Consider the following 25685-nt stretch of genomic DNA (forward strand, 5'->3'; position numbering starts at 1 on the left):
GTTATGCATTGGCTTTGTCTTGCTAAATATATTATAAACTCTTTGGTGACAAGGAATGGGTTTTAGTACTTTCTTATATTTCCTAAAGTTCCTAGGGATAAATAAATCACACCTCAACAGAGAATTTTTCATAATTCATCTGTAGAAACCATCAAACTTGATGCACATGTGTATACATTTCATCACCATCATCACTTTTTAAATGAGCATTTGGGGGGGGGTCATGCAGAAATATGGTAGAAGGAAAATAAATAGCACAAATTGATCAATAAAAATTCTCCTCTCGGGGATCCCTGGGTGGCGCAGCGGTTTGGCACCTGCCTTTGGCCCAGGGCGCGATCCTGGAGACCCGGGATCGAATCCCACATCGGGCTCCCGGTGCATGGAGCCTGCTTCTCCCTCTGCCTATGTCTCTGCCTCTCTCTCTCTCTCTGTGACTATCATAAATAAATAAAAATTAAAAAAAATGAAATTGAAGCATCTGAGTATCTCAAAATACAAGAAATTAAAAAAAATACAAAAAATAAAAATTCTCCTCTCCTACTCTAGTTTTCCAGAACCTCAAGTCTTCCTCACCTGAGGCAATCACTGTTAGCTATTTTTGTTGTAGCCTCCCAGAAGGAATTCATGTAGTGATAAACTTGTCCCTATGTTTATATAGATGTGTATGGAATTATAGTCCTAGATATTGGTAAATACATAAATACCTTCTAACATATATGAAAACCTACCATGCACTTGGTTTTGTACCTTTTTTGTTGATATGTTTTGGAGATTGTGTTATCTTGTGAAGAATTATTTCATTCTTTTTCATTCCAGTGTATAATACAGTGCATGGATACATTGTAATTGATATCACCAGTCTTGCAATAATGATTTAAGCTGTTATCAGTCTTTTGCTAATTTATATGAAGCAGCAACACATGTCTTTGTAATGCATCCTTGTGCATTTGGGCAAACCTGTTAATGAAAAAAATCTAAAATTAGAATTACTCTGATGCAGAATTGATGTATTTTTTTTTCTAGATTTTGTGACATGGCATGGTAGACAGATATTTCCAATTTGCAGCCCTTTCAACATTGGAGATGTTACTTACACCCTTGTCAAATCTATCTTTGCATAATCCATTTTTTAAAAAAAATCTAAACCAATTTGATAGAGGAAAAAAATGGTATCAAATTGCTGTTTCAGATTACTTTTTTTAATAAAAGATATTTTTGATCATTTTTGTAAGTCATCGATTCATTGTGAATCTTGCACTTGTATTGGTTTATTGATTTTTTTTTGTAAAGCCCTTTTATATGTTAAAAAATACCTTTTTAAAAATATAATAAAAACTTTTCTGGTTTACCACATTTGTGTTGAATTTATAGATGGATTATATTGTTGTAAGGTGGAATCAAAAGCATTTGTGAAATTAAGTTTATCAATTTATCCTTTATGTTTTCTGGATCTGTGTAATGAACATTTCAAGTTTTTGTTGTTTTGTTTTATATTATTCTAGAATGTGTGTGTATTTATCATTGCTTTTTAAAAATTATTTTTTTGATCTACTTTGAATATATTTTAGCGTAAGGATTTAGATTCAGCTTTTTTTTTCTCTAGGTGGCAAAGCAATGTTCCTAACATCATCAATTCTGTAATTCCATTATCTTTATTATTTTGAACATCCAATGTTTGTATATTAAAACCATATGCTAGGTAGATGAATATCTGATGTCTAGATCCTATTTAATTGTTGATATGTTTGATATTCTGTTAAAAATATTTTGACTACTGTTATTTTTAAAACCTTCTAAAGGTTTGACATTTACAGTTCCTATTCATCAATTTTCTTCTATTTTTTGAAGACTCCAAATGAGTTTTGCACTTTTATCTTCTCAAATTTAAGATAAGCTTATAAGATTGTAATAATATTGTTACTATTTTATTGGGATTAATTTGAGGAAAAATATTTTTCAGTGATAAATCTTCTCCAAGATTAAACTATATCCAAGACATCTTCTGAGTTTGTAGACTTATAAATTTTCTTTGTACAGATTCTATATAATTCTTTGTAGTTTAACCCAAATACTTTGTTTTATGATAGATTTTTAAATCTACCTTCTACTATAGTCTCTCTTTAGATATAAAATCTGTGAATTTTTACATGATTTCTGAAACTAGCGATCTATTTTTTAAATCTTAGTTTCTTACAGTTCTTAATTAGTTTTTATTGATTTTATGATTATATGATTATATTAGCTGCACATAATGATACTCTTCTAATTTTATACTTCATTTATTTCTATTATCTAATTATATTAGATAGTATTTCCAGAACAATATAAATAATAACATTATTAGTTTTATTTATGATGTAAAGGCAAAAATTTATAATCTTTTCCCAATTATATCAAATCGACCAGTTAATTATCCATCATTTCTTATTGTAAGAGTATTTTCATCAATAATTAATGTTGGTTATGACAGTTTTTTTTTTTAATTTTTTTATGATAGTCACACACACACAGAGAGAGAGAGAGAGGCAGAGACACAGGCAGAGGGAGAAGCAGGCTCCATGCATCGGGAGCCCGACGTGGGATTCGATCCCGGGTCTCCAGGATCGCGCCCTGGGCCAAAGGCAGGCGCCAAACCGCTGCGCCACCCAGGGATCCCGGTTATGACCTGTTTTTATATTAACTATGAAACTGATCATTTGTGCTTTTTTTCTCATTTGACTTAATACTGTGGAAAATTATTTATATATTTCTGCAAATGAAACATCCTTTCACTAATATTTTAGTTACTATAAAATATAGAAGCCTTTAAATTTGAAGCAGACATCTGAATATATAAAGACTCTTTGACCTATACAACCTAATATTTTTCATTTCCCTTTCATTTGTCCTAGTCATTTTAAGAGTTGTTGGTAAATAGTCAGCTAATAGCTAGTATTTATCTTCGGGTCATTTTTTATTCACATTACACCTCAACATTTCATAATCCAGAAAGATAATTAATTATAAGAAAAGGTAAACATTCTGGAAGGGGGGGGAATTTAGAGTAGAAAAAAGATTGGCATAGACAGTGGCTGTTGCTTTCTCTTCATTTCACATTATTACTTTTGAAAACTGCTGGCTAAATAATAATCTTTTTTTTTTTTTTTGCTTTCAAAGTCAATAAACAAAACATATTTTCATAACTTCTGTATGTATTTACCTTAGCTACCAAAATGTTCAATAATGTTTTTTATTATTTTATGAGTGAGAATATACATGTCTAGGTGTGAGGAAGAGTTTAAGTGTTGAGGTTACAAATGTTAACAGAAGGACATTTTCTCCTGTGAAATAAATAATTTGCTTAAATTTCAGGCTGCAAAATACACTGAAAACATTTACCTGAATTTAGGTCTCTGAAAGGGACTTATATACAGATGTTTGTTTAAAGTTTGTTTTTAAAAGTATTATAATGGAAGTTTCAATTAGTCACATACTATTTTTTAATAGGACCAGACATTAACTTGAAACCAGGGAAAATATTAAGACTTTAACACTAAGATCCCTTTAACAAGGAAAGCAAGAGCTACGCAAATGCTGTCATGAATATAAACTGTCAAACTGGGGATCCCTGAGTGGCACAGCGGTTCAGCGGCTGCCTTTGGCCCAGGGCACGATCCTGGAGACCCGGGATCGAATCCCACGTTGGCCTCCCGGTGCATGGAGCCTGCTTCTCCCTCTGCCTGTGTCTCTGCCTCTCTCTCTCTCTCTCTCTCTCTCTCTCTCTCTCTCTCTCTCATAAATTTTAAAAAATAATAAAAAAATAAATATACTGTCAAACTATTAACAAATAGATTTCTTTCTAATAGTCCATAGTTCTGCTTCTGACTGAAGACCATAGTGACTACTCATTATGACAGTGACTTATTTACAACAGTCAAATGGATAATGTTTCTCTTTCCTTAAGGGAGATGCATCAACAAAGCATGGATATGTGATGGAGATATCGATTGTGAGGATCAGTCAGATGAAGATGACTGTGACAGTTTTTTATGTGGACCGCCCAAGTACCCTTGTGCTAATGACACTTCAGCCTGCCTGCAGCCAGAGAAACTCTGCAATGGAAGAAGGGACTGTCCCGATGGGTCTGATGAAGGCGAGCTCTGTGGTAATTCATGTTTCACTGATTTGCTTCTCTCTGGAGACTAAAAACGTTTAATCCACTTGATGATGCTTATAGAAGCATACAGTCCTTCCTTTTATTTCCTTTAAATGTAATATTTAGCATTGAACCCTATCTCCATTTTTCAGGGATGGTAAGCCTATTAAAAGTTTTTTTTTTTAAGATTTTATGTATTTATTCATGAGAGACACACAGAGAGAGGCAGAGACATAGGCAGAGGGAGAAGCAGGCTTCATGCAGGGAGCCCGATGTGGGACTCGATCCTGGGACTCTAGGATCATGTCATAGGCAGATGCTCAACCGCTGAGCCACTCAGGTGTCCCAGCCTATTAAAAGTTTTTTAAAATATGAACAGAAATTCTAAAATAAAACAGAAAAGGGTGGCCTATGTCCATCCAACTTAATTGTATAATTGTGCTCATCATTTAGATCTCTGGATGGTTAATGCCATTTCTACAATGAAACTGATTATGATTATTATTATTTTTTTGTCAGTGAGTCATTCAAAATAAGAAAACCATTTTTTTTTTATTACTGACCTATGGGATGGAGTTTACTACCACTCAATGGATTTTCTCATCCATCCCAATCATTACGATAGAAATATTAAAAAAAAAAAGAGGAAAGGAAGATAATTAATAACGAAACCAATTGAAAGTTATTCAGGTTTATATAATTTTGTCTGAAGTTGTTAGTCCTCTTACAATAGCTTTCTTTGGTATGCTTTATCTAGTTAAAATGATGATTTCAATCTGATAGCTTTTGAGCATTAAAATCACTTTTGACTAGTTGTCTTTTTATGCCAACAAGAACATATAAAGAAAATTGCATTTCCTTCTCTGTGGGGATATCAGACATTTAGCAAGGAGATTTTCAAAATACGGTTTCTAGATAATACTGAAGGTGACAGCAATAGAGTAATGAAGAAGGGTTTACAGAATGATAAGAACAATAATGAGGTGACTGGGGACTGATAAAATGACTTTACAAAATGATGAAGATACCTAATTGAAACTAGAAAAGACAACTACATTTAAGCCTAAAGTTATCATATTTTGATCTGAATTGAGCATTAATAGAATACTGAGTGATCCAAAGAGAACCTATTATCATGTTTCAAATTTATATAATAAATGTCCTTTCTTCCAAAGAGCCTGTGATTCTATATAATAACCTTGAAACAGTAAATGCAGCAGTCTTCATTCAGCGATGCTAAATTTCATTTATTTATTTATTTATTTATTTATTTATATTTATTTATTTATTTTTAGAGAGACTGAGACAGAGAGAGAGAGAGATTAAGCACACAGGAAGAGGGGCAGAGAGAGAGGGAAAGAGAATCTCAAGCAGACTCCCCAGCAAGCACAGAGCTTGATGCAGGGCTAGATCTCATGACCCTAAGATCATGACCTGAGCCAAACTCAGAGTCGAACACTTAACGAACTGAGCCACCAAGGTGCCCCTGTGATGCTAAATTATTAACCCCCTCACTCACCACCCTCCAAAAAAATCCTAAATTTAAACAACAAATATAATGTAAAAGACTTAGTTTATCTGTATTTACTTCTTTTTCTCCCAGCTTATTCTCTCTTATAGAGTAGATGGTAGATGGAAATATCTCTTGCATTATAATGTGTGAGGATTGCTCATGAAGGTTGTAAGAGCAATACTAGAGAAGGAAACTATCAATACTCTTAAAGTTGAAAATGTGTAAATATAGGAAAAATCAAGATCTAGACAGGCTTAAATTCTGTCTTCAGTTACTTCAATTAAATCACCTAGGCAGGTAACTTAATTTCTTGAAATGTCAGATTCCTTATAGCAAAAATGGAGATGATGATATTGATCAGGAAATCATGGTAATAATGCCTGATGCACTACAGATATTGAAAGAAATTAGTGCTTTCCCACCTTTTCTCAACCTTCAGGTTAAATGAAGGTGAAGAAGACAAAATACAATCATTAAGAAAAATTAAAATAATGTTATGAAAACACAGCCTTATTTTCCTATCCTCTGCTCTCTGAATTAGTAAAATAAAAGAGAGTTTCTTCTGAATTTATTTCTTTGTCTACCATAAGAATGAAAATTGCTTTTTACTATCAAGTCACTATATTCATCAGCTTAGGAAACTTGCTCAAACATTTCAAAGGATTACAGGTGTGAAAGAGGTTACAATAAAGCTAGGTGTGGACAGACCAGAGGTGATAAAAAGACCATTCTATTCTGCTTACAGTACTATGGCATATTGAAGTCCTGGTCTCCTTTATGAGGTGAAGTTGAAGGAAAGTTAGAGAAACGAAAATCAAAAACAAATACTGATTAAAAGATTGAATTGCCTTCTATGGTTTTCCTTTTCTTATCAACTTTTATGTACACCTTTGTACTATAGCCCAGTAGGTGGCATCCTTACAGATATTGTAAGATATATATATATATATCTGTATAAGATATCCTTATTACAGATAATATTGGTATTTATAGAGAAATGGCATCTTGATCTCTTATTTTCAAGGTCCTTGCCCATCAGTTGTAGGTTAGATCCTCTACAGCTAGGCAGTGATATTGGTTAATGAGTGCTGCAGCAGTGGGCATAATGAATCATTTACCCAGTGGACATAAAAGACATATCAAGTAAATTAACTTTAAATAATTGGCAAGGGTTGCCTAGTAGCTACGAAATGCTTGTTAGATAGAGATTCCCAAGGTCAAAATCGTTTTTTTTTTTAAACCATTTGTTATAGATGATAAAATGTAGGTTTTGCTCTCTTCATGTCTACTCCTGCCGAATAGTTGTATTCAAAAAAGCTTTTTTTTTTTTGTGATGCTCCCTCCTGTACCCTGTCTCTTGTTAAAGAGGAAACAGGAATTGATTTATGTCCTGTTCCTCAATACATGCAAAACTTGTACAAAACTATCCTGTATGAAAATGATTTGTCATCTGTAGAATTAATACTTGGGAGATGTCCTGAGATGGAAAAATCCTACACTTTGGGTAGTGAAGTTTTTCTTGTTTTGTTTTCTCCAAATAAATCTGATCTATAAAGCAAAAACAAAAAGAAAAGGAGTACTGAATAAAATAAATCTCTTAAGCCTAGTAAAGAGATTATTTTCTCAGAGGGATTTTCAAATGATTTCAAGGGGGAAAGGGATATGCTGTTTAAGAAACAAGAAAAATATTGAATCATTCAAGAATAGAGTTAACTTAATCCTTGCAATAAGGGTATGTCAAAGATGAACAAAGCTGAATACTAGTTAAAGTGATAAGGATAGATTTTATTCAGGATTAATTATTGCAATAGAGAAGAATATTTAGTGTGAACTGAAATCAAATTCACTGAAAAAAAAAAAGACTAGAAGCATTTTGAAGGCTGGAATATACTAAGGGAAAGGCACCAAGAGGTGGTAAGGGGGTTGGTCCATGTTACTAGGCCATCTGGGTTTGTTAATTGATGCTTATCCCGGAGAAGAAATGAATGTCTCATATCTTTGACCTGAGACAGTGGTACAAGTCAGAACGAAGCACCCACAGGGTTGGGAGGAAGCAAGAGTGAGAGAGTTATGTTCTTGAATGTTTGCACTTCAAAAATATTTCTCAAGTCCTTGAGGAGACAGTTCTGGGTAGTAGAAGATTTACATTTTCAATGTGCAGAGAAAAATATTAATAATTACAAGTTTTCTAAATTAACTGTTCTAAGATGGGGTTCGAGGTCCTGTCTGCCTATCACCAGCTTTTGGCTGGAATAACAGTTAATTCTCCTACCAGCTTAGAGCTTTCTCAAGCTGGAGTCGTACTAAAAAGGCTGTCCTGAGCATTTAGAAACTATGCTAGTGTTTGTTGGTATCTATTTTTGGGTGGTAGGAAGAGTACAGTTGGGGAGGGAGTGGAGGCTGAAATTCTCTGTACTAAGATTCTGCAATTTTTATAAGCCAGTGTTGAGGACTAGTTGAACAGAGGACTCTGAGAAAACCGACTAGAGCTTGATCAATGAGAAATTCTTTGTTCAATAATAAAACATTTAAAAGTTGCAGTGTTTAATGACAGGTTTAGGGTTAAGAAAGAATTAACAAGGGACTAGTCACACAAATGTTGGCATTAAATTTATATATTCAATTTTAGAATCAATGTAAATATTATTTTTTAAAAAACTATGACTTAATTCCAAGGATAGTGTCAGCAAGAGACACTTCAGTACTACAAGAACAGTCATATTTGAAATAAGATAAAAGAACTGTAACAATTCTTTTTTCACCTGCTGTGTCTGATGATATTTCTTTACAGTAATTCTGTTGAGAAGAATGTCAATTGAACTAAAATAGGGCAAATACTTTAAAATGACTATTGTTTTGAAATGATTATGATATGGGCGAACAAACATATTTGGAGGAGCCAAATGAATCTATTTTTTTCTTCAAAAATAATATCAAACTTGAATTCTTAGAGAAAATAGTTAATATAATCATTTTCCTTTTCTTATCCCTGTAACTTCTTTTCTGGTGACAAATAGAATGAAGAATAGTTGACTCATATAGAACTTTTAAAAATGTAGAATATATTTTTAAGTGTTATATATAAGCTCATTTTTTGAACCAAAAAAATTTTCATAGGCAGCAGGAAATATTTGAAGTATATAAGTAAATATTACTGCCATTTGTCAATCATTGAACAACATTCTCTTTTACCATTTCTCAAAAAACACTCAATTAAACAACAGGCTTTGAAAGCTACTTAAAAAATATTTTTAAAGCAAAGGAAGGCAAAGCTTCCTTTAGCCTTATTCCTATGCATCTAATAATACATCCGTAATAGGTAATAAACTAAAGACAGTTATCTGCTATTTTCATCAATGACATAGGGATGTCATCTTGAAATTTTCCCAACTTGACAAGTACTGGCTCAATTTGGGGGTATTTGTGTGCTTTTGGACTTTTTTTATTGAACAAATATTGTTAACTGTTTATTTTATGTTAGGCAATGTGCTAGCTACAGGATATACACTGCTAAACAGAGCAGATATTTTACATACACTCACAGATCTCACAACTTCATAATGAAGTAGAATTAGAAATAAATATATTTAATGCAATTCTAAATTATAAGTGCCATGCATGAAAGAAAAAGTCTCTTTCTTTATAAACCAGTCATACTAACCATGTAATAAATATTGGTTGCTCATTATTTCAGTCAAAATACCAAGTCAACTTTTTACTATGCTTTCATGGCCTCATTGAATTAATCATAATAACCAACATATAGGGTACAATGTGTAATTTACCTAACTTAAAAATAAGTGGCTATAGCCAGTAAAAAGCAAATTAACTCATCCTGCATTATCATTATGAATCAGACTATAGATATAGAAACATATATATATATATATATATATATATCATACATGTATATGTATATGCATGCTATAAACACTGAGCTAAGTCAAATTTTCAGATCATCAATGTATATCCTTCAGGGAGACCTTAGCAACTGATTTTGCTCAAAAGCTAAAAGGCTCAGCACAATAGAAAGAAACATTGAACATACTTTACCTCTATGGGGTAAAACAAAGTGTATTCCAAAGTTTTATAGAAATGAAAACCTGCCATTCCCAGTTCCTATCATGTAGAATTATATTTGGTCATTCAATGAATTATTTTATCATTCCTACACCAAGCCCTAAAATAAATAAATAAATAAATAAATAAATAAATAAATAAATAAATAAATAAATAAATCCAGAGAGCTTTTTCTATTCATTTATAATATCCTTGCTCTAATTCTAGCCTTAGAGAGTTGAGTTCAATGATTAGTATTTAATTGAGCAAAACAATTGATAATGCCCTGTAATCTGTTCCCCTCCTTTTATAGATGAATGTTCACTGAACAATGGAGGCTGTAGCAATCACTGTTCTGTTGTTCCTGGAAGAGGAATTGTCTGTTCCTGTCCTGAAGGACTTCAGCTCAACAAAGACAATAAAACATGTGAAATTATAGATTATTGTAGCAATCATCTAAAATGCAGTCAAGTGTGTGAGCAGCGCAAGCACACAGTCAAATGTTCATGCTATGAAGGGTGGAAGCTGGATGTGGATGGGGAAAGTTGCACAAGTGTTGGTAAGTAGATGTGTGTTTTGCTATATTGAAGAATAGCGAGTGCCTTTCTGGTTTTTTTTTGGTGTTGTGTATCTTGTTATATTTAAGAATACATCTTGAGAAAAGAATCCAAAAACATCTTTAAAGAATTAATAAAAGGATTCAACTAATTTTCAATAAGGCATTTAAGTATAATGTGTCATTTTATTATTTTTAAAGGTTGTATTTATTTGATAAAGAGAGATAGATAATGAGAGGGGGGAGGGCCAGAGGAAGAGGAAGCATCAGGCTCTCTGCTGAGCAGGGAGTCCAACTTGGAACTCAATCCCAGGACCCTGAGATCATGACCTGAACAGAAGGCACTTAACTGATAAGTCACCTAGGCACCCCTAATGTGTCATTTTATTTATTTATTTTTTAAAAGATTTTATTTATTTGTTTGAAAGAGAGCACAAGCACAGGGAAAGGCATAGGAAGAGGGAGAAACACTCTACTGAGCAGGGAACCCTATGCGGGGTTCCATCCCAGGGCCCCGGGATTATGACCTGAGCCAAAGATAGATGCTTAACTAACTGAGCCACCCAAGCACCCCTGTAATGTGTCATTTTAGACCTACTCCAAATCTTCTTTACAGCATATTACAGTAATCCTTATAATCACAGTCCATCAGATATTTTCTTCCTTCTTAAAATGCTACTTCCAGCATCATCATCCCTAACGGCTTATTTTTATACTCTCTAAAGTACACTTACTTTTATTTCTCTTTGCAAGCTTCGAGAACCCTCCAAAGTCTGGTCCTAGCCCACACCTCCAATGGTGTGTCTTCTACTCTTGAAATAAACTATTTGCTCTGGCTGTGTTCGTCTTCTAACTGCCCATTTAAAGCTGCCCATTCTGATGATTCTCTAGGTCAGATTCCATACTGGGAAAACCAGGGACTATGGAATCTGATCTTTGAACTTTAATCTTGCAGTTGGCACTCGTTATGTACGTGACCTTAGGCAGGCTGCATAAAGCTAGGTGAACCTTGGTTTTCTTATCATTCAAATATTAGTGCCCATTATAACAATGTCTTCCTTATAGCATGTTGCAACACTAACTTTGAGAGCTTGCTAACTTTCCACTATCTTCTCCAGAGACTTAATGACTCTGTGAATACTTAGAGTCCATGGATAGAATTGAAGTGGTCCGTGAATTTTGTTAGAGAAAATATTACCTTTATTTTCTTTCATGTCTCACTGAAAGTTAACACTAATTATTAGCAGCAACTGTATGTCTCCAACTGAAGTAATAGACATTCACACCATGTTAAAGTTGTTCTGATATCTCAAAATGTCATATATGTTCAAGTTTCGGAACCCACTATTACTTTAAAAATGGGGGTCATTAGACCCACTGCTCAATCTGTTATCAAATACAGTAATAAAAAAAGCATGCATATTACTACATCCAAAAGTGTTTTTTTTGTTCAATATTGGTAACTGCATTTTAATATACAGTATTTGATTTGTCTATGTATACTTTTTTTTTTTACTTTCTTCTTACAGTTTGAGTACTTTTTAAAACCTTCTGATAAGTGGTACACAGGCTTAATCAGACTACTAAGTTGAACCTATACATCATAAACTTTTATCAGTGTTTATTTTCCTTAGACTGTACTTCCCCTCTTTATCTCCAAAAATCCTGGATACTCTTTTAAGACCTATGAACTCATATCTTTTTAAAGATAATATTCTCTAAAATATTCTTGTTCTCTATTTATTTCTCCTTTCTATGTCTAGAGTATATTGTCCGTGAAAATATATGTTCACATTTTTAATTTTCTGTTTCAAATTCCCATCTATGTGCTTTCTATATTCCTTATCTCTCTGATGAAATAAGCATCTTATAGTAAAAGTCAAGTCGTAGATTTTTTTTTTATTTCTATTGTTGTTTTGTGGTTATTTCCCTTGGCTATTAAAATTTGAGTTCTCAAAAAAAATTTTTTTTTTTTAGTTCTATGAGACATAAGTTCATTTGTTTGATTCGTTCTTCTCCAAGAATCTTGTACAAGGTGATTGGCACGTGAGGCTAAAAAAAAAAAAAAGCAATTTTTTATAATGATAATAGTCATTTTATTTATGTACATGTTTGGATTAAGGAAACAGTAGATCAAAATATAATCATATTTTACATGAGAATTTGCTCCATAACTGGTTTTTGAATACAGGTGACAAAAGTATTGACTTATTATAATACTTTTGTGTTCTATGAAATCAATAACAATTCATGTTCAATATTAAAATAATTCAACATTTGAATATAAGTAACCAGATCAAAGATAATCCTACTAATGTAATTGGCTCCTTCCATTCTAAACTCAGAAAGAAACTAACAGGGCAGCCCCGGGGGCGCAGCGGCCCGGGTTGTGATCCTGGAGTCCTGGGATCTAGTCCCACGTTGGGCTGCCTGCATGGAGCCTGCTTCTCCCTCTGCCTGTGTCTCTGCCTCTCTCTCACTCTCTCTGAATGAATAAATAAATAAATCTTAAAAAAAAAAGAAACTAACAGTACTGTATCAGTTATCACTGTTAAGATTGCTAGATTTCACAGCTGCTTTTTTTATAATTTAAGATGGAAGCAAAGGTATATTTTACTTTTTAAAGTTAATATAGAGCTTTCTTGCATGGAGAATTTAACCTGCTGGTAATTTATTCCTTCCTGAAACCTACAGTATACCAAATGCCATTGTCAGCATTTATATTGTTCAGATAATATAGGTTTTGTTAGCCATTGAAGATTATTTTTTAATCTAAAGCAATTTTTATGTATAAAAGAGGATTTTTTCTGCATTTTATTCACTTCCTTTCTTTTTTTAAGACCTATGGTAGATTCAGAGTTTAATAAAAATGAATTAACCACTAACTATTGGACTTTGAAAATAAAATTTCTTTTTTCTTGCTCTTCTTTTATTACTTTTTTCTATCATTTTTAAGTTGGGTCCCTGCTTTTAAAATGTATCCTTTCTACTGAATGCAATACCTGTGCTTATTCTTCTTGACATTTTAAAAGTAAAGAATAATAGCACTCTTTATATTTCAAATTAGAACTATGACTCCCCTGCTTTTTTTTTTCTCTTGAATCTTCTCCTGTAGTTCTTTCATATTTTCTTATTTCTCAGAGCCCCTTTCTTCCAAAATTCTTTAGTCTGGCTTTTACTGAATTGCTGAAATGATTCTGTTTTCTCTAAGTTCACTCTTAACATCTTGTTAGTTAAATATAAAGATTTCCATAAAAACTATTTTTTATGATCTTCAGTTTTTATTTAATATAGCTGTAAGTCTCATTTTTCTTGGCTATTTCAATACTTTATTTTAACAGTTCCTTACATGTTTCCTTCTTATTATGTAATGCATTAATCTCTTTCTTACAAAGTGTTCATTTCTTTATGCTATGAATATCCAGAATATTCCTATTAATTACATTATCTCCAGTTTCTTTTCTGTTTAGTAGACAACTTACTTGCAAATTTGCATCATGTTTCTAGTTACATCAGAAAGAATATTATAGCCGTCCTTCTTACTTTCTCATAGCCTGAATTAGGTGAGATTTCTCCACCAATGTTTTTCTTGGTTCTTATTATTCTCTTCTATTTCCATTTTTAGATTTCAAGAATTATATTTAATGCAGGGACCAGTTAAAAGAAGGTTATTCAGGCAAAAGATTATTGAAAGAAAGAAAATAACAGATTCAAGATGTGTTTTAGAGATGAGATTGTCAGGTATTGAACAAGAATAAGGAAAATACTTTTTTTGTAATATACATTGCCTTGAATATATATATATATGTATATATATATATATATACATATATATATATATTTTTTGGTATTCTTATCCTCTCTCATCCACCAAATTACCAGCTCTTCATGATAGGGTAGATTTTTTATATGTACTATATATTCCCCTTAAATTTCTAAGAACAAAGAAGATATTCAATAAATATGTGTTTTCTTGTCCATTTTTTAAATTAACTAAACCACAAAATATTTTGTGGAAATTATATTGGATGCCAGAAAAAACTGAGTACTTTAGAAAAAAATGGTATTTGCTTTTCAGCCCAATTTACATAAATTTTTTTTAGTAAACAGATTATGGATGTAATCCATAATTTTATAAAAATAAAACTGCGTAACTTTAGTGCTCTCTTATTGGTAAACTGTGCCCATTCCTTAAACCTTAGTTTCCGTATACTCCTATATGTGATCTCTTGAGACCTTCCTTTATCAGCTCAAATCATATTACTGTGGCATTTATATTTCCAGCTATACTGTCTTTCCTACTATTCAGTTCTCTTTAATTGAGTGTCGTTAAGCCACCTCAAAATTTGTTGGCTGAAATGGACTCTTTCTCTTCTCTTAATTATCCATAGTCCTGTCAGCAGCTCCAGTTTTCTTCTGGTCTTCAGACCCACAAGCTGAACTTATCTTTGACTTCCCCAGCTCTTTGCTGCCCCCCCTCCATACCCTAATTTATTGTCTTTTGGACTCAGTCTCCCTGCTCCAGTTGGTATCATCTGTACCATAGATGTTATAATGATGACAGTCTTCTCTCTGGCCTCTTTGTTGTCATCATCTTATTTCTTTAGTTTGTAAGAATATATTGAAACTTGAAGGGATATGGTATTTTTATTGAAAAGAATCCAAATCCGGAAGGTGAGAATTAATGGAAAGAGGTCAGAAGTATAGTAAAGAAGAAAAAATGAAATAAAAGAGAACAGAGTAATGATAAGCAGGTGGACTACCTTGGGGAATAATGGTAAATAAAGGTGAAGAGATCAGGGGAATTAAGCTATGGTGTGTGTGTGTGTGGGGGGGTAATTTGGTGATCCACTTCTTTATTTTAGTAAAATGACACTTTTATATATCAGTGTCTATTTATGATTTGAAAGTAACTCTTAAATATTTATGGACAGAACATCAAATTCATAGTCTGCTATTTAGGACCTTCTTCATTTTTGCTTGTTTTCTCTCTCCAACCTAATCTTTTGTTATCCTCCACAATGGATTTCCATTCCAGGCACATTATTACTGTTTTCATCATTAGTAATATTAGTAAATAAATAGTTGCCAAGGACATATAATGTATTTTCACATGCATCACTTTATTGTAACATCTCCTTCATGCACTCTACTCATTATCATCTGAGCAGAACAGTATCTTCTACATTCTGGAAATCCTATAATCTATTTAAAACACTCTCCTCTATGAATTTTTCCTCAAGTTGATTATGATAATATTACTAATAGCTACCACTTATCAAGCATCTACTGTGTGATGGGCAATTCATTTATAACTTGCAGGAAACCAATGGATGTTATTAATACTCTGATTTTATTCCTTTGGAAACTGAGACCCAGAGAGGTTACTTCATTTACTCAGGGCCTGTGGCAAAGAGATGTTAGAGCAAAGCTTTTGAACTTCATTCCATCTGACTCCAAAGAAAGAGCTTTTACAAGCTACTACAAAGATCCAGGCCACCTCCCTGTGCTGTGTGCCCTCAAAGTCTTGTGATGTCTTTGAATAGTGTACATTTTATGAGCTTATTTCTGTTACCACTTAGACCCAAACATTCACAAAAGCTGAGACTGCATCAAATTATTTTACACCTCTTGTGAAAATACATTTTAAAAAATACATTTTGTAGCAAATGTTTGTTGAATATAACAAGTTTCCTCTATTACTTGAAGTAATAATAGTTTTTTTATTAGTTTTATGATCTGTGCTATGTGTACAATTGATCTATTATTTCTAACCACTATGTGGTATCATATGGCATGTTCCCATCTATTTTTGTTTATTCACTCTACAATATAAAGACACTTAAACCACCCCAAATCTCTGCAAAAGTAATGCTGCCATTGGCAGACATTTATCTAGTCTTAGAAATATGCATGAACATTATTTGGGACCAAAATTATTGACTCCCAGGGTATGCTTATGCTTACTATGAGAAAGTATAACCAGTATCTTCTCAGAGTGGTTGAACAGTCTCCACCTCCACCAACAGTACACTTTCAAGGTCCCCATATCCTTGCCAGCTCTTAAAATTATCCGATTTTCTAGCTTTGTCATCCAATATAGTGAAGTAAAATCATATTTCATTGTTTTAGTTTCATTTTTCTTATGATGAGTTTGAGCATTTCTCTATATGCTTGTTAGCCTTTTGCATCTCTTCATTTCCTTTGGCCATTTTTCTATTAAGATGGCTGCCTTTTTTATTGTAGGAATTGGTTGCATGTACTAAACTGTAGACATATCAATTATCTTCTACATTCTTTTAGCCCTCTATTAGTTTCATTCACGTTGACCTTTACAGAATATTTCTTTATCTTTCTGCTTCATTCCTTTCTTCACTTCATTGTTTTTCTTACTTTCTTCTCGCCATAATGATTTTTATCTCCTCTCTATTTAATATCTCTTGTGCTGTTTATTCATTGATTCTTATAATTAATCATTCACTTATGTAATCAGAGGTATTTATTAAATATAATCTAGCAAAAAGCACTGGGCTGTATCTTAGAAATGCAAAGATTTTTGCTCAAACTCTCACCCCTTAATGAACTCTCTCTCTCTCTCTCTCTCTCTCTCTCTCTCTCTCTCTCATTCTCCCACTCTCTCTCTTTCTATACATACATGCCCCAAATGCAGATTCCTGATACTTATTAATGGAAAGAATAGATAAGTTTTTAAGAAACTTGAAATATAAAGCAGAGCTACTGAGAAAAAATATCCAGGAATTTTCAGGCAAGTAATTAAAGGGAAAACAAGAGCAAAATGAAACATACAGATAAAAAAAAAAAAAAAAAGCTCTCAAAATTGGTGGACAGTTGGTGAGATAATCTTATAAATTTACCAGTTTGATTAATAGTTGAAAGTCTATCCTACCTTTCATTTCATAGATTTTAGTATATGTGCTGCCGAAATGAGCACTCATTTCATAGGTTTTATATCTTCTGCCCTTATGTATACCACACTTCAATAATATTTCACTTTCATTCATTCCCAACATAGCTATAGCTGAAGGAATGAAGAAGAGGAAGTAATAATATATAGTGAACTGGAGTAAACAATAGATCATTTACCACTTCATAAGTTGCTACTCTGTACAGGGGATATATCTAATGATGGGGACAGAGAAATTCAAATAAAGTATTAAATATGAGAACAGAAAAGTGAAAATTCCGAACTTGCAGGAGAAAAAACATTGTAACTACAATATCACTTTATGTTTGAGGACATTATAGGTATGATAATAAATAATCAGGACTATTCATGTAAAATTACTAGTTTTGGAGTCATAACAATTACCCTGAGAGGACTATAGAGGAACTCTTTCTTAGACAAGTCATCTACTGCTTCCATATACTATCTTGTAACAATCATTATGCAAATCTGTAGTGGGATTAAAAGAAAATCAAAGAAAAAAGAACAGCAGATAGAAGACCTATGAGTCCTTTCTAAAGCTCTTTGTAATGTGCTACATTTATTAAAAGGAAATTCATCACTTTAAAAAAATATAAATTGGAACCTTCTTTGTTTTATACACATGTATGTGTATAAAGAACTTCATGGTAAAGAACTTCAAGCCTCTTCTATATTGAGTCTTATTTGGTGGTTTGAGTTGTAAAATTCAATCATTTATGAGACTGAATAAATACCACAAGCTAGCACACTGAAAAAAAAGATAGTACACTGCAAAAGTGAATGACTACTTCATATTTTGCTATATTCATTCCAAATTGAATTTGCCCCAAAAGAAGTTAATATACTTACATCAAAATTGAAGCACATGAGAAAATGCTTCATTGTGTTTTATCACCAAATGTTTTATACAGATGTTTATTTTTTATCATTATTAAAGGGAAAAAACATTTTAAGACTTGGCATTTTGAAACCCAGTCTTCATGATTTCTCAGTAGTTTATCAATTTACATATTACATTATTCATTACAACTTTTATTTTCTCAAAAAAGAAATAATTTAGGAAACAAATCTTAAAAGTAGAGACACTTGGAGAATTTATCAAGATTCAGAGTTCAAATAGAAATAATTTAAATATTTACACTTTGATTTTTTATTTTGGTAAACAGGCTTATAATAGTCATGTGTAATCAAGTAAATATTTATCAACTATATTCTCACCACAAAATGACTACAGTAAATATAAGAACTTGAAAAGCCTTCAGAAAGTTTTAATAAAAGAGTCCATGTAACAGTCACTGTTCAGAGTAAACAAGATATGGTTTTATACACTTGTATACAGTACCTGGCTGTCTCAGTCAGTGAAACATGCAGCTCTTGATCTCAGGATTATGAGTCTAAGCTTCATACTGGGTATATAAATTACTTAGAAATAAATCTTTAAAAAAAAGAAAAAGACATTTCCAGTCATCTTCCATTTTGTGAAATCTTTCAAACATATTGGAGAATAATGTATTCAAAGCTAATATTTTAGTATATTGAAAATTCATCCAATTTATTCATGCTATACATGGTACAAATTATTTTCTGAAAGGGATGAAACATTAAATAACTTTGAGTCCTCTGTTCATCCATTCCTCCATCCCAGAGGTAGGTAGCTCCCTTTGTGAAATTAGGGTATCTGTTCTGTCATAGTTTGTGTTCTTAACCAACATGTAATATAATTGTTGTGTTTCTTAGCTTATGGAATCACATACATTATATATATCCAGCTGGAATTAGTTGGAATTTTTAGTCACAAATATGATTTTGAGAAGTATCCATAGTGTAGTGTTTTAAATAGCTCCGTTTATTCCTTTTAAATTCTCTATGGCATTCTGCTGTATAAAAATATTATAGTTTTGTTAATCTTCTCCTTTTCGTGGTCATTGATGTTATTTCCAGTGCCTTGCTACATCAAACTATGTTGCGGTGAAAGCTCTTATGATTTCTATTTGTGGAAATGTGCACAAGTTGAACCACACATGTTCAAGTGCATATACACCTTCAGTTGTACATGTCATCTCTATCATCGCCAATTATATTTCCAAAACAGTTTTAAAAATATACCCTCCATCAGCTGTTATAAGAGTTCCTGAGTCTCCAATTCATTGCTAACACTAGACAGAAAATTTGTTCAAATCCCTGCTCCTCCACTTACTAGCTGTGTGACTCTGGCATATTAGTTACATAACTTATCTGTGCCTCTTTTTCTTCCCGTGAAAAATGGGAGTGATAATATTACTTACTTCCTAGGACTTTGTGAGGATTGCGCAAATGGGGATCTATGAAATATTTAAGAATAATTATATATAAGAAGCACTCTATATGTGTTTGCTATTTTAGTAATGTTCAGTCTTCTTAATAGTTGCCCAAGATGATGGTTATGGTCTTGTTTTAACTGCTATAACATTTTCTTAACACTCTCTATTTCTCCAGTTATCTCATTATTTATGGATTGTTTTGTTCTCTTCTATACTTGGTTAGAGGGTGTAATTTTACCACTCAATTTTTATTATAGATTGTAGGTCTGTTCATATTTTCTATTTCTTTACAAGTCAATTTTGGTAAAATATTTCTCTAGAAAATGGCTTACTTTACCTATTTTCAAATTTATTATTAAAATATATATATATATTACTCTTATTTTTTAAATTTTTATTGAATATAAATAATAATACCCATAATAATTACTTTCCTATTTTAATTTTTCCTATTACTCATTTCTGAATATATTTATGTGCATGCATATGTATATATATTGGTCCTTCCACATGCTTATCTGCATTTTATCATCCTTCAAACAAACGATTTCCATTTTTTATAATGTTTTTCTCTATTTTATCAATTTCTGTAATTATATTTATGTTATTCTTCCTAATTTATTAGAGTTATCTTTTCTGGATTCTTGAATTTATTTATTATTTTATTAATTTTTAAAAGATGAATTCTCCATTTTATTCAACTACCACAAATACACAGAGAAGAAATTAAATTAAATTTAATTGCACATTAAATTATCTGCATGGTTTATTTTTTCCTTGTATAGATGGAAAAGTTTTCAGAGCTAATGAGCTAAGTATAGTTATACAGATTAATTGGATTGAGGTAAAAATCATGATTTTTAGGTAACAATAAAATGTTGTACATTTCTTTATTCTCTATAAATTTCCACACTAATTACCATATTTCCTTTTTTTAAAACAGATGAATTGAGATATAATATATATGCCATAAAATTCATTCTTTTAAAGTACAGAATTCAGTGGTTGGTAGTATATTCACAGAGTAGTGCAACCATGACAACTATCTAATTTTAGAACATTTTAATTCTCCCCCCAAACAAACTCCATACATATTTAAAATTCACTCCCCATCAAACGCTACTTCATCGCTGGCAATCTCTAACCTAGTTTCTGTCTCTGTAAATTTGCCTAGTCTGGGCAATTCATAACAATGGAATAATGCAGTATGTTGTCCTTTGTGACTAGTTTCCTTCATGTGGCATGATGTTTTCAAGGTTCATTCATTCATGTTTTACCATTTATCAGTATTTATTTTAATTGCCAAAAAGTATATTTATTGTATTATATCATTTTGGTTATCCATTCATCATTTGATGAGCATTTGGATTTTTATTCTTTGATTGTATGAATAATATGATAATATGAATATTCACATACAAGCTTTGTGTGGACATGCTTTTCATTTCCCCTGTGTGTACAACTAAGAATGGAATTCCTGGATCATATGGTAAGTCAATGTCTAACCTTTTAAGGAACTGCCGAAGTGTTTTCCAAAGTGGCTGTGTCATTTTAAAAATCCAGCCAGCAATGCTTGAGGGCTCCAATTTCCACACAATCTTGCCATCATCTGATATTGTCCATTTTTCTTGTTATAGTTATTCTAGGGGATGTGAAGTGTGATGTTGTGCTTGATTTGTGTTTCCCTGATAATCAATGATATTGAGCATCTTCTTGTCCACTTATTTGGTCATTTTTGTAGGCTCTTGGGTTAAATGACTATTCACAGTCTTTGCCTAATAAAGAGTCACTAAGTACTCTTCCAATAGTTGTGTAATTTTAGCTCTTATATTTAGGTCTAGGATACATTTTGAGTTAGTTTTTATATATGGTATGAGGTTTCAACCTCATTCTATGGAATACAGAAATCCAGTTCCCCCTGCACATTTTCTTGAAAAGGCCATCTTTCCCACATTGAACAGTTCTCTGGAGCTTGGGCTTTTGGGGGAGCTCCAAATCCATATGTCCCCTCTGGGAACTTGTGGATCATTTGTTTTTAAATCAATTATTAAGCTAAGGACAGGGGAATGGGTTTGGTACATATTAAAACAGCATATAATACTGATATTCAGCAGTTTTTCTTGAATTTCTAGAGTTCAGAAAAAGGTAATTTTGACCATTTTGTCAGTGTTTTCACTGTTTTATGAAAGAGATGGTTTTGGATCCTCATTTCACCATCCAGGAACTGATTCTCTATTTCATTAGTTTTATTTATTTTTATTTTTTTAAAATATATTTTCTAATTTTGTTTTTTTTTAATTTATTTAATTTTATTTATTTATGATAGGCACACAGTGAGAGAGAGAGAGAGAGAGGCAGAGACATAGGCAGAGGGAGAAGCAGGCTCCATGCACCGGGAGCCCGACGTGGGATTCGATCCCAGGTCTCCAGGATCGCGCCCTGGGCCAAAGGCAGGCGCTAAACTGCTGCGCCACCCAGGGATCCCTTCATTAGTTTTAATTGTTCATTCTTCTTAATCTACACATTTGTTGCCATAATAATATCTCTCTGTATTTCTGAATTCCTTATTGAGGTCCTATTGGTCAAGAAATTGTTTAGCAATTATTTCTAGTACTAAAGTATATGTGAAGCTTAGCAGTCTTTATAATTGATTTTTATTTAATTCCATTGTGCTCAGATCAGTTGTCCATTAATAGGTTGATTATTTGCTATCTGTTGGTACTTACTTTGTAGACTAAAACGTGGCCATTTTTTTACATATTCTGTGTGTACTTAAAGAGAGTATGTCTTCTATTTTGATGTACAGATTTCTATTTATTTCCAGTAGATTGAGCTTTTTGTTTATTTTGTTAATCATTGTTATGGCTTTTTTTTTATCAGTTTGTGTGGGAGTTGTGGTTAAATATATCACAATATGATTATGGATTTATCGATTTCTCCATTTAAATCTGTCAGATTTTGCTTTATATATTTTCAGTCTATATTATTAAGGCACACACCAATTTAGGAATTTTATCTGTTGTTTTATCATATATAGAGAACATTTTACTTCTACAAAAGCTATTTGTCTTAAAGTCTATTTTGGTTAATATAAATATTGTTTTATTGATAATGCAATTAATAATTCAAGATTCTTCACATATAAAGCTTTAAATCATGTAGCAACAAAAGTATTATTTTATTTTAAAAATAGACAAGACCTATATAGTTTTAGTGACTTTTCTTTATTTGTAGCTGAGGCAAGAGTAGAATACAGGTCTTCTCTTGAAGAATTTCTTTCTACATTTAGTTGCAACAAACAAGTTAGTAATTTTTGGTTTAGGAGAGAGCACTTTCTCAAATAGAGCATGTAAGTAAGAGCAGTAAATGATCTCTTAAATATTGCTGTAGTAGAAATGTGAGTTCTCCTTAAGGAGAAAAAAAAACCACACACACACGTTTAATAGTATTTGTCATACTGAATTACCTTGCTCAGCATATATGTCATGCCCAAACAATTTTTGTTTTATTTATTAGTGTTTCTAAGAAGCAGGAAATTATAATTCCTTCTATTGTTAGTTTTAATTTTTATTCTTAAAAATTGTTAATCTTAGTGGAAAAATATGTTAGTGCTAAAAAATTGTATCAACAGAAAATAAAGTGAAAGCTTTCTTCCCACTTTTGAATCCCATACACCAGTTTCCATAGCACATAACAACATTTCCTCATTAAGCCTTCAAGAAGTATCATATTCTTTACCTTCATATAGGTCTAGAAAAATATTTTTAATATAAATGGTAGCATAGATTGTGCATTATTTATATTTTGCTATGGGTGGTTGGTCTTTTAAAAATGATACCAAAGAGGGACACCTTAGTGGTTCAGCAGCTGAGCATCTGCCTTTGGCTCAGGGTGTGATCCTGGGTTCGGGGATGGAGTTCTGCATCAGGCCCCCTGCAAGGAGCCTGCTTCTCCCTGTCTATGTCTGCCTTTCTCTGTGTCTCTCATGTAAATAAATAAAAACTTAAAAAGAAAAAAAAACCATTACTTTTTGACTCCCTCATAGTTACCTCCACATGTGTATTCACTTTGATGGCTTTGAGCTTATAAAACAAACGTGGGGGAAAAATGCCAGTGATTTCCCTACACCAGTGGCAGGCAGCCTAGGTTAGCACCATTCTATATCTAAGACCTGGGATGTATTATATCCTCCCTGGTGTGTGGTATTAGGGCTATTACAATGAGCAAGGCAAACAAGATCCCTGTTTTAATAAAACATATAAACCAGTGAGGAAGGCAGATGACAAATAGATAGTGATTTTAAAGTTTACTTCAGGGGCGTCTGGGTAGCTCAGTGGTTGAGTCTGCCTTTGGTTCAGGTGATCCTGGAGTTCCAAAATCAAGTCCCACATCAGGCTTCCAGCGAGGAGTCTGCCTCTCCCTCTACCTATGTCTCTGCCCCTCTCTCTTTGTCTCTCATGAGTAAATAAATAAAATCTTAAAAAAAAAAAAAAGTTTACTTTAAAGAGAATAAATAGGTTATGGAGATATAAAATAAAAAAAATGGACTTTATTAGGAAATTGATCAGAAAAGAACTCTCTGAGGAATGGAGATTAATAAAAACAGTAAACCTGGTTGCAATTGGCAAAAAAATATTTCAAACTGAGTTGGAGTTAAGTGAATTGGCTTACATATCCAAAGTATGGGAAATGTATAGGGAATATGAAGGAAGGAACTAGACTTATGGATAATTGCAACAGTGGACTTGAATATCCTTAGCCTACGGACTTGAACATCTCCAGGTCATTGCTCCTTCCTTTTTTTTTTTTTTTTTTTTTTTTTTGTGCGTTTTTTCTCTTCAACAACAACATCACAAGTATACTTATACAAACTGCAAGGTCATAGACACTGGCTTACTAGGCTTAGAGATCTCTGGCCTTATAAGAAAATTGCAATATTCTCTGGAAGTTTGTAGACGCATTCGACTGATTTAGATTTCACATCCTCCTTTTGAGCCAATCAGCAGGGAAAGAGATGATTATAGCAGCTCACATTCAGAGGATGTGTCTATAATTGAAATAGGAAAACAAATCTCCCTAAAGGAAAGCCGAAAGGAATGGTACAAACATAGAAATGAGAGGAAATCTTTGTAATCCTGGATTCCCCTTTCTCAAAATATACATTCATCAAGCAAAATTCGTGTCTAACTCATCTTAGTATGTCCAACAGTAATTGGTACAGGATTTGACACATTACCAAAATGATGAAGTAATTTTTGTAAATTTCAGACTGGGGAGAAAGCCATCATCTACCCTCTTCTGGGGAGTACACTCAAACTATAAGTCTGTAATTTCTTCACAGAAATACTCTTTTATTGGGTCTGTTTCCTTTGTGGATCTGTAGGAACGTGATGGGTTAAGGGTAGCAAAATTAGTTTTAGTCAACTCTTAGCAATTCTTGTGTTAATGTTTCTGAGATTTGGATTGTCAGCTGAAGCTCCATTAAAATAGGAAAAATCCCTATTTTGTCTTGAAATTTCAATAATTCTTGTATTTTTTAATCAGAATCAGGTGTAGAAAAATCCAAGGAGGGAAAAAGTATACTTATTTTAATGAATACATATCAACCTAAAATTTTCAAGTTTCCTCTAAATGTTGGATTAAAAGAAATTGCTCCTGTATAGTAGAGAGTTATATAGTAAATTATGCTGGTAAATAATTGGATTTAACCTCAAGTGTTTTATTCTACTTATGAAAGCATATAAATATTTTTATAAGCCTATTAAAAATAAATTTACTTTCAGATCCTTTTGAAGCATTCATCATCTTTTCTATTCGTCATGAGATCAGAAGGATTGATCTTCATAAGAGAGACTATAGTCTACTTGTTCCTGGGCTGAGAAACACTATAGCACTTGATTTTCACTTCAATCAGAGTTTACTTTATTGGACAGATGTTGTAGAAGACAGAATATACCGGGGCAAGCTTTCTGAAAGTGGAGGTAATTTTTAACTGAAAATTCCAGAAAAATATGATGCAATCAAATGGAATTTAGATTAATCTTGCACTTTCATTCTTTATCTCCTCCCTCACATATGTAAAACCAGGAATGTCAAGTATATGTGTCAAGGTATGTTTAGGGAAGGAAATGAATGCTGAAAGCCCACTGTGCATACCATTTTCTTTTTTTTCT

The 25685-nt window shown here is 32.5% G+C and overlaps 1 protein-coding gene across 1 annotated transcript in view; it reads left to right on the forward strand.

Annotated features, from left to right (window-relative positions):
- LOC129514645 (low-density lipoprotein receptor-related protein 1B) overlaps window positions 1-25685 on the forward strand; it is a 1831349-nt gene that overhangs the window by 1199768 nt on the left and 605896 nt on the right. The window contains exons 22-24 of the mRNA XM_055333402.1: window positions 3947-4147; window positions 10024-10269; window positions 25296-25493. Of these exons, the coding sequence (XP_055189377.1) occupies window positions 3947-4147; window positions 10024-10269; window positions 25296-25493 (645 nt within the window). The remainder of the gene's footprint in view (window positions 1-3946; window positions 4148-10023; window positions 10270-25295; window positions 25494-25685) is intronic.

Source organism: Nyctereutes procyonoides, unplaced genomic scaffold, assembly GCF_905146905.1.
Source record: "Nyctereutes procyonoides isolate TBG_1078 unplaced genomic scaffold, NYPRO_anot_genome, whole genome shotgun sequence".
NCBI lineage: Eukaryota > Metazoa > Chordata > Mammalia > Carnivora > Canidae > Nyctereutes > Nyctereutes procyonoides.